At 39.2% G+C, this 17,195-nt stretch overlaps 1 protein-coding gene across 1 annotated transcript in view; it reads right to left on the bottom strand.

The window, feature by feature from the left end:
• Positions 1-1,429: 1,429 nt before the first annotated feature.
• opn7b (opsin 7, group member b) overlaps positions 1,430-17,195 on the bottom strand; it is a 101,215-nt gene continuing 85,449 nt past the window's right edge. Inside the window, exons 2-6 of the mRNA XM_085344362.1 lie at positions 16,270-16,357; positions 16,021-16,183; positions 14,700-14,827; positions 2,965-3,299; positions 1,430-2,859 (exon numbers count right to left, since the gene is read on the bottom strand). Coding sequence (XP_085200488.1) covers positions 2,359-2,859; positions 2,965-3,299; positions 14,700-14,827; positions 16,021-16,183; positions 16,270-16,357 — 1,215 coding nt within the window. The 3' untranslated portion in view covers positions 1,430-2,358. The remainder of the gene's footprint in view (positions 2,860-2,964; positions 3,300-14,699; positions 14,828-16,020; positions 16,184-16,269; positions 16,358-17,195) is intronic.

Below are 17,195 nucleotides of genomic sequence, written 5' to 3'. Positions count from 1 at the left end.
AAGGCGTTGCAGAGGGTCGTGAAAACTGCCCAGCGCATCGCCGGAGCACCACTTCCTGCCATAAAAGACATCTACAGGAAGCGGTGTCTGAAAAGGGCTGGGAAAATCATCAAAGACCCCAGTCACCCATCACATGGACTCTTCACCCTCCTGCCCTCTGGGAGGCGCCACAGGAGCCTCCGGACTAAGACCACCAGGTACCGGAACAGCTTCTTCCCCACAGCTGTCAGACTCCTGAACTCTGCCTCCTGACATCTGACCCACGTTAAACTCATGGACTGAACATACACACACCCACAATGGACAACTGTACCCTCAAACACAATAATAACATGGACTGAACCACCACTCACAACCACTAGCACTTTATATAGCCTCTGTAGAAACTATCTACACCCTCACTTATCTTAACTGCACTACTGTATAGCTCTGTGTAAATAATCATTCTGTACATTCGATAATCTTTAATCCTACAACTGTTTACAACTTGCATAGTTCCCATTTCTGTATAGCTGTATATCCCAGATTCTGTAAAGTTATTTATTTCATATTCTGTATAGTTTTTCATATTTATATCCTGTTCATATCCTGTACATAGCTTGTACTCACTACAGCCTGTACATACTTATAGTTATAGAATATTCACAACATACTTCATACCGTGTACATTATACCATAATAGACCCATTTCTGTAATATACTCACATATCTATATTATTGCTAATATATATTGTAATATATCTATATCACTAAAGCACTTCTGGATGGATGCAAACTGCATTTCGTTGCCCTGTACCTGTGCATGTGCAATGACAATAAAGTTGAATTCTATTCTATTCTATTCTAAACTGGTCTTCAGAAAGTGCTAAAACCACCCAAACAGAATCACTGACAGAGTTCAATGTAGTTCTGATCACAAACAGTTAGTGTCCATAAGTATTTGGACAGTGTTTTCTTTTTTTTTGGCAATTTTGCCTCTGCACACCATCACGGTGAGTTTTAAATCAGACAAGAAGTTTAACAAAAGTAACTGCAATAACCTAAAGTTTAAGTTCAGAAATTACAGTCATTTTTATTGTATTGTATTTTATTATTATTTTTTTTTTTCAACTTTATATGTCCCTCAATTTTAGAGGCTCAAATGTAACTGGACGATTTACTGTCAAAAGGTTTCATGCCCAGATGAGACCTGTTCCATCGTTACTCTACGACAAATTAAAATTGATGAAAGAATTGGAGTTAATTGCTGAACATGCTTTTTGGTAGCTGTTCACTCTAAATGTTGATATTTTCTTTGTAGATTAGCCTAAAAAGTCATATAAAATCTATCAGAGAGATAGTCTAAGGAGCTTGGAAAGAAAGTGGCTGAACTTCTTTAAGTTTTGTGAAGATGTTGCATGAAGACTTTTCACCTCTTCAATTCTATCAGAAAAAACATTAGGACCGGTGAAATCAACAACCTGGTGACGTCCATGTTCTAGATTTCAGCCAATGATTGACTGCAGCGTATTTTCATCGAAGTATTGAAAACAATAAAATTATGTTAGTTAGTCCAATTACTTTTGAGTCACTGAAAAAGGGCTTATTATAAAAAATGGCTGAAACGCCTAAACAGCTGACACTCTCCACTCCATCAAAATCTTCTTGCCTGGACAGAGGTGACTAGGAAAAATGGAAATAGAAGACAACATCTCCTCCTTGCAGATGTACCTTCTGGACAAAAAGGTGGCTCACCAAGCCAAATCTTTCCCTAAGTGCTTTGTATTAACACCCAAAGTGTCTGCTTTAACTATAGGAGTAGAGGTTTTGATTTCTCCTCGACAATGAGGTGAAAGCACTCTTTTCATTTTAGATACAACAACAAAGACAACAACAACAATAACAATAACCCTGTGGTCCTTCAATTTGAGGCATACATAAATACATAATATTTAAATACAGTACTCATAATAAACAGATAAAATGTGGTTCAGGGAGTAGGAAGTTTCATCGTCAGTTCCTCCCTCCAAGCCCAGCGTAAAATGACTTGCATGGTGACTCTTCAGTCTTGGTTTACACTTGAACTGATCACATAGTTGCTGACACTTGTTCATTTGACCTGATAAAATGCTGATGCACACACCAGTGAAATGTTTGGCTTGCTTATCCTCCTGTATTGGCTTTTAACCACATATTTTTTTGGCAGTATCACATATTTGAGGCATGAAAGTAGTTTTAAACTTTTTATTTCTTTTAAATCAGTCTTACCATTTTTGTTTGTTTGATTGCATTTTCACTTTCCCCCCAACTTGCACTTACTGTTATTTGGGCTTCATTCGTGCCACTTTTTGCTTCATACTTCATTTTCCACTTGTTCCTCTAGAGAAAGTCACTCTGCATCTCATTGGAGAGCTGGCTGACAGCCACTTCACTGTGTACGGATCCTTGAAGAATCCTGGCGGTTTGCTGAGGACTGTAGTCTATACAATTTTCTCTATTACCGTTGTCTGTTTCTGGGCAAGGACAGTGTCTGCAGGTCCTGTGGTTCTCTGGTAACCCATTGGATAACCTTGTAGAGTTGCATTCTTCTTTGTGATGGGACTGCCTGCAAATTCCCTTCTCTGCAGAGCCACCCTGGCACAAACATCCACAGAGTCTCCTTCTGCAATTCGCCACATCTTGACACAAGGACTTGCGAAAATTGGGCTTGAAAGCCAGGTAGACGATAGGGTTGTAAAGGGTGGAGGACTTGGCAAAGATAGCTGCCACAGCAAAAGCTATAGGTGGTACAGTTGTTGAGTTACCAAACGCTGCCCACATAGACACAATAGCATATGGACTCCATGCTGTCAGGAAACCGATGCAAACTGCCACTGAAAGCTAAAAAATAGACACAACACAGCAAATAAAATGCAATGCAAACATGAATTCATGAAGGAAATAATATTTAGTATAAGTCATTTGAAAAGAAAATAATGCACGTACCTTAACGATACGCGCTTGTGCATTGGTGATCTTGTTCTGTGGGGACATATGCTGCTGCACAGCCTGGTGTGAGCCACGGACAGTCAGCAGGATGAATGTGTAGGAAAGAAAAATTATAGTGCAGGGCAAAATATAGCAGAAGAAGAAGAGACAGATGATGTAGCTCATAGCTGCAGAATTATAGTTCAGCGCATGCCAGTTGATGCAGCATGCTGTACCATAAGGCTCAGGCCCGTACTCTCCCCAGCCTGACAGGGGACCGACAGCAAAGACTCCAGCGTAGCACCAGATGCCTGCAACCAGCAGGCATGCATGGACATATGAAAACTTGTTACCTAAAGACGAGTGTGAGAAGGCAGAGGGAGGACAAGAGAAAAGAGTTTTAGAATTGATTATTGACAGATAAGGACATAAAGAAGATATAGTAGGCTCCATTTAAGATACACTGTGATTTATTAACATACTACAAGTAGTACTGCACTTATCCAGCAAATAAGGGGCTCAGAAAAAAATGCCAAAACAACCCTGGCAACTAGTGATGTGCGATACCACTGATTTCCTTTCCGATCCGATACCAAGTAAAATTCAGGGTGGTATCAGTGATACTGATCCGATACCGATACTTTGTACAAAAACATATTTTATTTATTGTATCTTTTACTGTATCTCAAATTATAGCTTCATAATGATTACGGGACATCAGACTACTTGTTCTTATCGCTTAATAATGCAGAATTATCATATAGAAATAAAAAAAAACTGAAGTTGTGCCTACTTGAAAACATTGCCTGTAGCACTAAAGGACTCCGTGAGAGACGTCTGTCTCCCTCTAGCACCACCTGTCCCTCTCCTCCTCTTCAGTTCGCCTCAACATACACTCGTCATATTCTGTGATACGATTTACTGTGAGGTGTTTGATGAGGTTAGTGGTGTTGCCACAACACCTCACTGTCTTGCCACATGTATCGCAAACCACGTCTCGGCTGTTTGTGGAGGTAAAATACATCCATGCATGACTCCATTTACGCTCAGTCATTGTTGTGAGTGCGCACGCCAAGGGGCTGCGACACATTTATACAGCCGTATTTCACACATGACTATGAAAGGCGGAACATGAAGTAGTTCCTTCAAAAGTAGACAATTATATAGTTTCTTTCCACTGTGTTCCTGTTAAAGATAAACTACAAATTTACCCTAAATTACCAAAATATCGATATTTTAATATGAGAATCGATTCTAGAACATAAATGACTGGTATCGGAGGAATCGATATTTCAGTATCGATTTGCACATCACTACTGGCAACACTCTTCTAAAGTTGTTGTGAGTGAAGTGAAGATGAGAACAGAGGAAACCTTACTCATGACACCACACAGCCCCTTCAGCAGGATGCCAGCCCTTTTTTATGGTTCAAGCTGATGGTGGGGGGTCATTTTGCCCCAAGGCACTCACTCAACTGTGTCAGCAATTACAGTTGGCTTTTATCTGATTTTGGCCACCCCTTTCCCAATCAGAACTCCAGCTATCCACGTGGCACATGAAGGAATTATTATTTCTAAGAAAGTCCTCAACTCTCCCTTTTATAGTCTAGCCCACTGGAAGCTATTAGAATCATTCTTACATAAAGTAGCGTGAGACCAAGGATTTCTGAGGCGCAAATATGTTGGAGGCTTGCTCTGAGTCAATAAATTACACTTATTCTTGGTCTAACCTTCTGCTAGCAGATGGGATAAGTTGGTGTGAAACTCCTGTCACTGCATGTTTGCAATTATTGTCTGGATCCAAACATCCACATTGTTTTGTTTGTGTGCTTGTTTGACTAGGAGGGCTGTGTAACAGTGTATAAAAGCAAGAAAACAACACATTTGAACAAAGTTTCTTGCAGGAAAAAATATATGACAGTGTAATTATTTGTGCTCATTTGCATTTCAAACACATTTGCTTGTGAAGCTTGTAGTCTCTTGGCTTTTATTCTCTGCATTATAGACTGTGCGCCACTGAAAAACAGACAAGAGGAGCTATTTCATAACACAGCCTTCAATTATAATGTGCCTATTAGCCAAAGTTAGGACAAATCCTGAAATATCTGCATCATATACTGTAAGTGGACACTTTTCATTAGATGTATATAATCTCCACCTGCATCTCATAACTCATCCTGCAGCACTACATTAGTTTTGTGCTCTCTGTGCTCTTTTTTCCATTTGTTTTGATTTTGTTTCTTGAACAGCTTGACCTGCTTTTCTATTATATTAAAGTACTAGAACATGCCTGTTAGGCAGGGTTTTACTTAGTGGACTATAAAGATGATCGATGCAGCCCCCAGTTCTGTGATCCCTGCAGTGTGTATGGGCAAGTGTGCAAAGGATATAAATGAGAATATTGCTTAAATCTGGCACTTAATCAGCACACCCATTCATCGAGTGAGGATAGTAATAAGGGTTCCTAATTAAAACTAAATTACAGGTTATCAATTAATTTATGCCTGCATATTCAGTGTTTTTTTAAATTATGATTTATGAATTATAAATTATGAATTATAGTCAAGTGCTGCTTCGGATTATCAAAGTTTCAAATATTAAAGAAAAGAATGGTTTAATGAAGCACATACAAGTAAATGATAAGTCTTGAAAATTAACCTTTATCAACCATGAATTCAGTGCTTTTTGGATGTGCTAACGGTGTATTGAAATGTTACACTGATCCAGAATCAGCTATTTGTGCTGGTTTGGCTTAGTCATAAATAACTGTGTAGAACAACAAATTCTCAGAGCCCACAAAACGTAACTGTGCTTTTTAACATTTTGTGGAGGAGTGCAGCAGCAGAATTTCCCTCAGTTTATAGTGTCCCATAAAACCCTTGGTTTCTATGGATTCAAGAGGAAAGGGCACCATATTACCATCAGATTTGTAGCAGTACAAACGCCAGCATGATGGTGAGAACTAAAGAGGTAAAATCCAGGATTAAAAACAAAATGCTAACTGTGAATAATTAATATATATGACACAATGAAATTTTAACTGGTTTATACTGTCCAGCTACACAAACATGAATGTTGCAATAAATGTTTCTCTTCCCTAATTCTGTCCCTGTTTTGAGAATTTAATTTCAAAACTTCAGCATTTCTAAATCTGGTCTTTTTTTCAATAATCAGTCTACTTTTACTCTTTTACTGCTGCTAATTAGCAAATAGCTGAACCCTTTTAGTTGTGACTGGAAAAAATCTCATTATTCTATCTGAACTCAATGGGAATTTTATCTAAAACTTTTAGACTATGGATGCAAACCCACAAATAAAAGAAGGTGAGTAGAAGTATGATTAGTGAAGCTTCGCATAGCAATAACACTAAGACTCTATTGGTATATATTGAAAAAAATTACTCACTTTAACCTGTGTAAAGAGCTGATGCTTTGAAGACGAAACTATTATTATTATTATTATTATTATTATTATTATTATTATTGTTGTTGTTGTTGTTGTGCAGCCAACTCTATGATTACCTTAAGTACTTGTATGAATACGAAGCAGACCTTGAGTTAAGCTAATACAGATAAATAATAAAGAAACGGTGAAGAGGTTTGAAAGTGAACACGTAAGGACCATCGTAGCTGAACTAAAAGAGCTTTCAGACAAGCCTGGCACACAGTTTTGAAAGGTTGAGATCAAGGAATCAACACCTTGATTTTTAACCCAGAATAAAGATGCCTTTGATGCTTTCACGATATTTAGATAACTGAAATACTGAAATGTTACATTCATTACAGTTTTTAAGAACAATTACCAGTTTTTCTATAACATCTGAAGTGGTAAAAATGCACATGTGAACAACTAACATTTTAAAACACACAATGAATGACAGGAAACACAAACTTTTATGTATTACAATTATTTGGATTCATTCAATTCATCTATAGCAGCCTTTCTTGCTGCTAAAGCTGCAGTCATTAGTTGTTTTCGGACAATGACACATTTCGCGTTGTAATTTCTGTCTTTGTACACACCAGAGTGGATGATTAAATAAATTGTGACAAAAGCGCAGACTTTCAGCTTTAATTCAAGGGGCTTAACAAACCATTAAAATAGTACAGCTATTTCTGGCCTTCATAATCTTCAGTGTAACTACTAATATAAACCTTGAGGAAACCCTCTTGTTATCTAGTCATGAAGACATATATTGACTATAGACATATCTTGATTATAAACCTTAACAATGACACGCAAACTACCGTGGAGATGGAAGAGTTTTTCTTAACCATGGAAATAATTCTGTCATCACGCACTTTAGTTCTCTTCTGTGGTCTCTCGTGCCTTTTGGTTGTCTGGTGGTTTATTTCGATTTTTCAACCTATACAGTGGGGCAAAAAAGTATTTAGTCAGCCACCGATTGTGCAAGTTCCCCCACTTAAAATGATGACAGAGGTCAGTAATTTGCACCAGAGGTACACTTCAACTGTGAGAGACAGAATGTGAAAAAAAAAAAAAATCCATGAATCCACATGGTAGGATTTGTAAAGAATTTATTCGTAAATTAGGGTGGAAAATAAGTATTTGGTCACCTCAAACAAGGAAAATCTCTGGCTCTCACAGACCTGTAACGTCTTCTGTAAGAAGCTTTTCTGTCCCCCACTCGTTACCTGTATGAATGGCACCTGTTTGAACTCATCATCTGTATAAAAGACACCTGTCCACAGCCTCAAACAGTCAGACTCCAAACTCCGCCATGGCCAAGACCAAAGAGCTTTCGAAGGACACCAGGAAAAGTATTGTAGACCTGCACCAGACTGGGAAGAGTGAATCTACAATAGGCAAGCAGCTTGGTGTGAAAAAATCAACTGTGGGAGCAATCATCAGAAAATGGAAGACATACAAGACCACTGATAATCTCCCTCGATCTGGGGCTCCACGCAAGATCTCATCCCGTGGGGTCAAAATGATCATGAGAACGGTGAGCAAAGATCCCAGAACCACACGGGGGGACCTGGTGAATGACCTGCAGAGAGCTGGGACCAAAGTAACAAAGGTCACCATCAGTAACACACTACAACGGCAGGGAATCAAATCCCGCAGTGCCAGACGTGTTCCGCTGCTGAAGCCAGTGCATGTCCAGGCCCGTCTGAAGTTTGCCAGAGAGCACATGGATGATACAGCAGAGGATTGGGAGAATGTCATGTGGTCAGATGAAACCAAAGTAGAACTTTTTGGTATAAAGTCAACTCGTCGTGTTTGGAGGAAGAAGAATACTGAGTTGCATCCCAAGAACACCATACCTACTGTGAAGCATGGGGGTGGAAACATCATGCTATGGGGCTGTTTTTCTGCCAAGGGGACAGGACGACTGATCCGTGTTAAGGACAGAATGAATGGGGCCATGTATCGTGAGATTTTGAGCCAAAACCTCCTTCCATCAGTGAGAACTTTGAAGATGAAACGAGGCTGGGTCTTCCAACATGACAATGATCCAAAACACACCGCCCGGGCAACAAAGGAGTGGCTCCGTAAGAAGCATTTGAAAGTCCTGGAGTGGCCTAGCCAGTCTCCAGACCTCAACCCCATAGAAAATCTGTGGCGGGAGTTGAAAGTCCGTGTTGCTCGGTGACAGCCCCAAAACATCACTGCTCTCGAGAAGATCTGCATGGAGGAATGGGCCAAAATACCAGCTACTGTGTGTGCAAACCTGGTAAAGACCTATAGTAAACGTTTGACCTCTGTTATTGCCAACAAAGGTTATGTTACAAAGTATTGAGTTGTATTTTTGTTATTGACCAAATACTTATTTTCCACCCTGATTTACGAATAAATTCTTTACAAATCCTACCATGTGGATTCATGGATTTTTTTTTCACATTCTGTCTCTCACAGTTGAAGTGTACCTCTGGTGCAAATTACTGACCTCTGTCATCATTTTAGGTGGGGGAACTTGCACAATCGGTGACTGACTAAATACTTTTTTGCCCCACTGTACATACATTTTCACTCCTATGCAGATGACACCCAGCTCATGAAGCCAGATAACACACACCAATTAGTTAAACTGCAGGAATGTCTTAAAGACATAAAGACCTGGATGGCCGAAAACTTTCTGCTTCTTAATTCAGATCAAACTGGGGTTATTGTACTTGGCCATGAAAATCTTAGAAATATGGTATCTAACCAGACTCTTACTCTGGATGGCATTACCTTGGCCTCCAGTAACGCTGTGAGGAACCTTGGAGTCATTTTTGACCAGGATATGTCCTTCAACGCACATATTAAACAAATATGTAAGACTGCTTTCTTCCATTTGCGCAACATCTCTAAAATTAGAAATATCCTGTCTCAGAGTGACGCTGAAAAACTAGTTCATGCATTTATTACTTCCAGGCTGGACTACTGTAATTCATTATTATCAGGAAGTCCTAAAAACTCGCTGAAAAGCCTTCAGTTAATCCAAAATGCTGCAGCAACAGTCCTGACAGGGACTAGAAAGAGAGAGCAGATTTCTCCTGTTTTGGCTTCCCTTCATTGGCTTCCTGTTAAATCCAGAATTGAATTCAAAATCCTGCTCCTCACATACAAGGTCTTAAATAATCAGGCCCCATCTTATCTTAATAATAATAATAATAATAATACATTTTATTTAAATAGCGCCTTTCAAAGCACCCAAGGACACTGTACAACAGATAAAAACTGGAAATATACACAACCCTTTAAGACCTACCATAGAACCAAGTCCGCCAGAGCTTATATTATATTTTTACATGCTGTGGAGCCATTTTTGGGAGCATTTCAAGTTGCTATACATCAATACAACCATTATAGCCCAGATTTTAATAATATGTATTCATTAAGTGCATAGTAATTACATAAATTGCAAAAAAGTGCAATAAACTACAAAAAAATTGAAAATCGTTTTTGCTTTTTTAACATATATTTGTACTTAGAGAAATTTAAGAGGCTTATCCCTCAATACTATAAATACAAAAAAGTTGCACAACATAGTTTCCCACCACAGGAAATTTATTTTGAGTGTCTTCATAGTTTTATTTTTGAAATACACCAATTTTTATACACTGCAGGAAAAACGAAAATAAATATTATACTGCAAATTTGCAAAAAAGCAGCATATGCATCAAAATAAACTATTTCCAGCAGTGCAATATGAGCCCTAAGCATCCCAGAAACGACACAGAAAGTCATAAAGTCAAAGATAACTTTTAAAAAGACCAGTATAGGCCCTGAGGCCCTGATGGTAAAAAAAGACTACATTTCCGCGAAAATGACGTCACTTCCGGTTTCGGGCAGGTAATGGCGGAAATGCAAAAGTTCGCGCTGATGTCTATTCCAACGTAGGAAGTGTTATGAACAGCTGATCTGATCGGCAAAGCGTGTTTCTGGAATGTTATGTTTTTGTTCCTGCAAGCGCTTTTTATGCAGTTTTTGCAAAGCTTTATGTGGAAGGAAACCGTGACCTAGGACAAGCTGATGGCATAAGATGTAAGTACAACTCCTCCGGTTTCATATGCAAAAAAAATTTTTGCGCTAGCTTACGTGGTTGCAGTGCTTCTGGGATTTAAAAATAGTTACGCAAAACAGAGCGTGCCCGCTCCGATCGGCTCTAAAGGGTTAATGACCTTGTAGGACCATATCACCCTATTAGAGCACTTCGCTTTCACACTGCAGGCCTACTTGTTGTTCCTAGAGTATTTAAAAGTAGAACGGGAGGCAGAGCCTTCAGTTTTCAGGCCCCTCTTCTGTGGAACCAGCTTCCAGTTTGGATTCTGGAGACAGACACTATCTCTACTTTCAAGATTTATGTTATGCTGCAATAGACGTAGGCTGCCGGGGATTCCCATGATGCATTGGGTTTTTCCTTTCCACTCACCTTTTTCACTCAGTATGTGTTAATAGACCTCCCTGCATTGAATCATATCTGTTATTAATCTCAGTCTCTCTTCCACAGCATGTCTTTTATCCTGTCTTCCTTCTCTCACCCCAACCGGTTGCAGCAGATGGCCCCGCCCCTCCCTGAGCCTGGTCCTGCCGGAGGTTTCTTCCTGTTAAAAGGGAGTTTTTCCTTCCCACTGTTGCCAAAGTGCTTGCTCATAGGGGGTCATATGATTGTTGGGTTTTTCTTTGTACCTATGAATTGCCTTGAGGCGACTTTTGTTGCGATTTGGTGCTATATAAATAAAATTGAATTGAATTAAAGTCAGCATCTTTAACTAAGGATGACCACAGCAAACTGCAAGTGACCAAAGCAATCAGATTGAGGTTTTCAGTGCAACATTGTATTCTTCCTTTGTGATTGAGTTCACCTATACTGCTAACAACCTCCCACAACCACTTCCCAACCGGTCAGGGAATAAACATTTTCCTAGCAACCAGTGATGACCAGGCAGTAGTTAACCAGTCGCTAGGCCTGCATAACTGGGGCATAAGGGATGTCACAGCAATTTTAACATATACACACCACATATAGAAGATGATAAAAAAATAAATGTTGAAAAGTGAACATAGAATTTACATGCAAATCATATTCTGTTATAATACTTCAGTAACGATTAAACCAATAATCAATAAGTTCTTTGATAGTTTAAAATTAACAACACAGCATAGAAGGTTGCAGAATTTCAGTATGTAATATCAAAACCCTTTGCACAAAGAAGAAAGAAGGCAAACAATTGAAGACTACATGTTACCAAAGATGATTAAAGCAGTAATTTCTTCCAAAACAAAACATCAATTTATCTGTTGGCAGGTTGCCTCTTATTAGCATGTTTTAATTATGAGCAACACTAATGCTAATTCAATCATGTGTGTAATAGCTCTTCCCTAGATAATTTTATTCATTGTGAATCAAGCATTTCACTCAGGAAATTGTGATGTTGTTTATTTACGCTGTCCTTATCACAGTAGCGAGTAACATTAAAGCACAGTGTTGCTGAGAAACAAGATATGTAGAGTTAAATGTATTGTCTGTTACATGCAGCATATATAAGAACAAATAAAGCAATTTACAGTATTATAAACAACTCAAGAAAGGCTGGTTTTGCTAATTTTCAAAGCTACAATTTAAATTTTGTTTTTGTCTTTTTCTGAGAAAAAAATATTTCACCCTCATCGTGTTTGGAGGAAGAAGAATACTGAGTTGCATCCCAAGAACACCATACCTACTGTGAAGCATGGGGGTGGAAACATCATGCTATGGGGCTGTTTTTCTGCCAAGGGGACAGGACGACTGATCCGTGTTAAGGACAGAATGAATGGGGCCATGTATCGTGAGATTTTGAGCCAAAACCTCCTTCAATCAGTGAGAACTTTGAAGATGAAACGAGGCTGGGTCTTCCAACATGACAATGATCCAAAACACACCGCCCGGGCAACAAAGGAGTGGCTCCGTAAGAAGCATTTGAAAGTCCTGGAGTGGCCTAGCCAGTCTCCAGACCTCAACCCCATAGAAAATCTGTGGCGGGAGTTGAAAGTCCGTGTTGCTCGGCGACAGCCCCAAAACATCACTGCTCTCGAGAAGATCTGCATGGAGGAATGGGCCAAAATACCAGCTACTGCGTGTGCAAACCTGGTAAAGACCTATAGTAAACGTTTGACCTCTGTTATTGCCAACAAAGGTTATGTTACAAAGTATTGAGTTGTATTTTTGTTATTGACCAAATACTTATTTTCCACCCTGATTTACGAATAAATTCTTTACAAATCCTACCATGTGGATTCATGGATTTTTTTTTCACATTCTGTCTCTCACAGTTGAAGTGTACCTCTGGTGCAAATTACTGACCTCTGTCATCATTTTAAGTGGGGGAACTTGCACAATCGGTGGCTGACTAAATACTTTTTTGCCCCACTGTACATATATCACACAGAACCTTTGGGGATGTATGATACAGAATAAGAAAAAAACCCTTCTGCAACAGTAATTTTTTTTGGTCTTCTTAGAGCTACGCTGGAATTAAGCTATATCTACACTGGAAGCATCATACAGCCAGCCCTTTGATTCCTTGACCAAGTCAAATAAATAAGGTAATGCTAGCTAAGAGGCCAAATGTGGATATCAGATATGACTTGTTCATCCTAAACTGTAACAAGAATGGAACAAAGTATTGAATCATGTCATTCAATGAAGAAAGAAGAAATATCTGTTAAATGTGCAGGAATGAAACAGGGAAAAAAGAGAGATGCATCAGTTAGGTCTCATTCCAAGGGCATGAAACATTGATGTTGTGTCAATTTGGTAGCATCTCACAGATATGCGCCACGTGTCATTTTTTTTGTCAGCGCCTTATGTGCACAGTCTAGGCAGCAGTGAGACAAACCTCTCACTCACATGCTTGTAATAGACTCCTGCATATCATTTTAATGGAAGGGGTAAACACGCATTGAGGTAATTTCCAGTGCCAAAGCCTATTTTCTCTATCTTCGCCCAAGGAAGTACTCTATACAACACAACCTAACCAATGAGTTAAGTCCATCCATTCATTCTTCCACTCAATCAAATTCAGGGCTGGAGCCTATCCCAGCTGTCTTAGGAGAAGAGGCACCCTGGGCCTGGACAGGTTTCCAGTCTGTCACAGACCTAACAGTAGATTGCTCACATTCACACCTGTGAGCAATTTAGATTTACCAGTTGACCCCAATAATTGGATGTCTTTGGACTGTGAGAGAAGCCAGAGAGAACCCACACAAGCACAGGGAGATGCACATGCAAACTCCACAAAGAAAGGCCCTGGCCTGATGGTGGAATTGAACTCAGGACTGTCTTGATGTGAGGCACCAGTGAGTCAGGTGAGAATAAAAAATAGCCACAAATGAAATAAATAAAAGGGTTAAAACAAAGCCAAAGCTCCAAACTCAAATATCCAAAAGGAGTATAAACAAGAAACTAGCATACTCCACCACCACTCCTGTCAATGCAGACTTTTTCTAGTAACATCCAATAATGCTGCTGTTTTGGCAGCCACTTAAAAAGCAACAACGACAACAAAAAAGAACAAAACAAAAACACCTTCTGGGTTTGTTTGTGATGTTATCTGCGTCTAACAAAAGAATATTACTTGATGCACTGCAATGTGTACGTGTTGGTAGTGTATGTTGTCTCTCTATGCTTTTCTTTCTCTCTTCTTCTCATACTCCCCAATGGCTACAGCAGATTGCTCTCCCTCCCTGAGTCTGGGTCTGCCAGAGGTCTCTTCCTGTTAAAATGAGTTCTTCATTCCCACTGCTGCCAAGTGGCTGCCGGGATAGTTGGATTGTTAGGGGGCCTTGGAATAATACTGTAGAGTCTTTAGTTACAATATAAAGCATCGTGAAATAATTATTGTGAAGTGATACTGGAAAGAGGCAGGGACACTTGCATCTTATGCCAACTGCATCCTGAGAACTCCCATAGAGAAACAGTTTGACACAGCAAAGTGGTTCATGTGAGTGAGTGAGCATAAGTTTGGTTGTGATTCAAAATGAGTTGCAGAATGAAAAAATGTTAAATGGAAAACACCTGAAAAGTTGCAAAAGGTTTCTGTAGATCATCCATGGAAAACAACCAATAATGGAATTACATTTCAAGTAAACTCACTGAGATCACACAGAATCTTATTTCACTGGTTTCACAATAACCCTAAACAACCATGTCTTTGATTTTCTTTATTGCCTCAGTTTGGGTCATTCTCGCGGGTCACTAAATTCCTTAGTGTTAAAATAGTGCATTGTTTTGCAATGTAAAGCATTAAAAACTGGTGTTGTTACCGTAGTTAGGACAGCAGACCTTGAGCCAGCAGACACAGGAGAGCACTGTTAGGTTGGTCAGACTGCACAGGCCAAACAAAACACCACAAAAGGCATACACAGTACAGGCTGTCTCATTAAACAACCACCTGAATGGAGAGAGAAAGAAAACAGAACATGTGTTACTGTGTGATATTAAGTGAGAGTTTGCCTGCAAATTCCCTTTGGTGAATTTCAGTCAATGAGACTGCAATACATTTTCTGGTCTCCTGGATCATATTCAACTGTAGCATGCGGTGAAGCACTCTGACCCAATAATGGTGCATATGACAGCTATCAGCAGCAAATGGTCAGAGAATAAGACAGCAGGCAGACAATCATAGGAAGAGACAGAAGACAGACAAAGGTATTATGTAGGATGCATGAACAAAGGAGACATAAATGCTTTCCACATTATCTAAAACATTTTTATCAGTGCAACACATAGAAAATATTACAAAAATAGGAAACATGTTATTGTCCAAAGCTCAATGACAGTGGAGTTAAAAAGACATTTGCATTGTTTATTGTTTTTTGCACAAATACTACTTAAAATCATACACCTGGAAACTTCACACAGAGTTAAACTGAAAATTCTGGCTTTTCATCTGCACTACACAGGGCCTTGCTATGCTACTTGTGTCTTTTTCAGCATTTTTTCCAACCTTGAGTAGCATCTGTAGTCATCTTTTCAGGCTGCAGTTGGGCTCAACAACCTTGTAAAGCCTCAGAGGCAAAACTCTGGCCAAAAAGTCAGAAATCACTTACTGCTTCTTCCCAAGGTCTATGCTATGAGCACACAGCAAGAATTACAAGCAAAAATGATCTCAAAATTAGAATATCAACGTTTTCATAAATGTGGAGGGTTTTTTCAAATTTTGATTGCTGAAGTGACAATATCAGATATACCATTAATGTGTTGCAAATCTAGCATGATAGTATATTTCCACCTCCATTTTATACAAATGGAAAAATCACAAAATCCTTTAAAAATGCATTTATTTGTATTTTATCTGTCGTATCCACAAACAATCAAATATGATGAATTTATGTCTGCAAGCATCTGCTTACAAAACCTTAATTTGTCTTTTAATGCATGTCGTAAACTACTGCTCAGGCTGTTAAAGCCCTGGTTTTCGTCGGCAGCTACAGCCTTGCCTTTCAAACCACTCCTCTAACCTCACTCTTCATCTGTCTTTTTCCTTCTATCCCTGTCTCTCATGAAGATAAAAATGTGAAGATGACATAAAAGAGGACTAGATGAAATTTGAAAAGAAAATTGAAAACCTGAATTGTCACTCACATGTGTGTGTAGGTTGAAGGTATTGCAAATGGAAACAAGGTTACGGTCATGCTCAGGTCACTGATGGACAGGTTTACCACAAAGAACTCTGCTGGCTTCAAGGAGGACTTCTTTCTATAGGCCACGAACAGCAGGATGCCATTTCCAAGCACCGACAGCACACCTAGGACACAGAGCAATATAATGTAAAGAGCTGAAGAATTTGAGTCCACATTAAAAGGATTGACCTTGGGGGGATAAATCACTCACCAAAAATGGTGTAGAGCGTTCCCATGATGAAGTCATTGTCTTTTGATATTTTAGACATGAACAGAAATGTTTCGGAGGCATTTCCCATCTAGAACAAAAATGGAAAAACAGACGGGTATAATAAAAAGGAAGAAAAACACAGAATATGTGTTTTCACCCTCAGGCATAAAAACACAACGGCAAAAATATCTGCATTAAAATGTTACATACTGACATCTTTGGAGGATTGAACACAACAACAAAATAGTTCACCCTGATCAACACTGTGTAAATAGGAGGCCATATCAAGCATATTTCATCATTTACATCAGACAGTCATTAAACATATCAGCCACATAAGTAAGAATTCCTTGAAGTTGATGTGTTGGAGGGCAAAAATGGATAAGGATTGTAACTTAAGGTGACTTTACATGGGTCAAGTCATGTTGGGGGCTGCTACTAATTTTCATGGTTAGTACCTTCCAAAACTTGTCCAAGGAAGATCAACTGATGAAGCAACAGTGGGGACATTGGTGCCCAAGGAAAAGAGTGCCAAAACTGCATACTGCAAACCATTTTGTTTCACACTTAAATGTGCTTGTGATGGACATCAGGACTAGACCATAGGTCAACGAAAGACAGTGAGGGTGGTCTGATGAGTCATGTAATTCTTTTTCAGTATGTTTACAGGCATGCTGCTGAAGTGCTGGCTTGTCCTTTCAGTTCTCCAGATGTTAGCCTGGTCATGCATCCATTGGATGTGCAAAAAAGTTATCCTTGTAACTTATTTTTCTTGCTATACTTCAAGAGACCAAAAGTCTTTTGGTTGCATATTGTGATTCTACAGAAGAATAGGCAAGTGGCTTTAATGCTTCCCCCTGCTTCTTTTTGAAACCTTCAGAAAATTCGCGCAGTCTCATCAAAGACTAGAGCAGAGAAGAGAAGAG

The sequence above is a fragment of the Diplotaxodon limnothrissa genome, linkage group LG20, assembly GCF_057381915.1.
Source record: "Diplotaxodon limnothrissa isolate DT_005_m linkage group LG20, D_limnothrissa_male_GT1.1, whole genome shotgun sequence".
In the NCBI taxonomy this organism is placed as follows: Eukaryota; Metazoa; Chordata; class Actinopteri; order Cichliformes; family Cichlidae; genus Diplotaxodon; species Diplotaxodon limnothrissa.
Note: the sequence above shows the minus strand (reverse complement) of the source record. Positions and strands in the feature narration are given on the sequence as shown.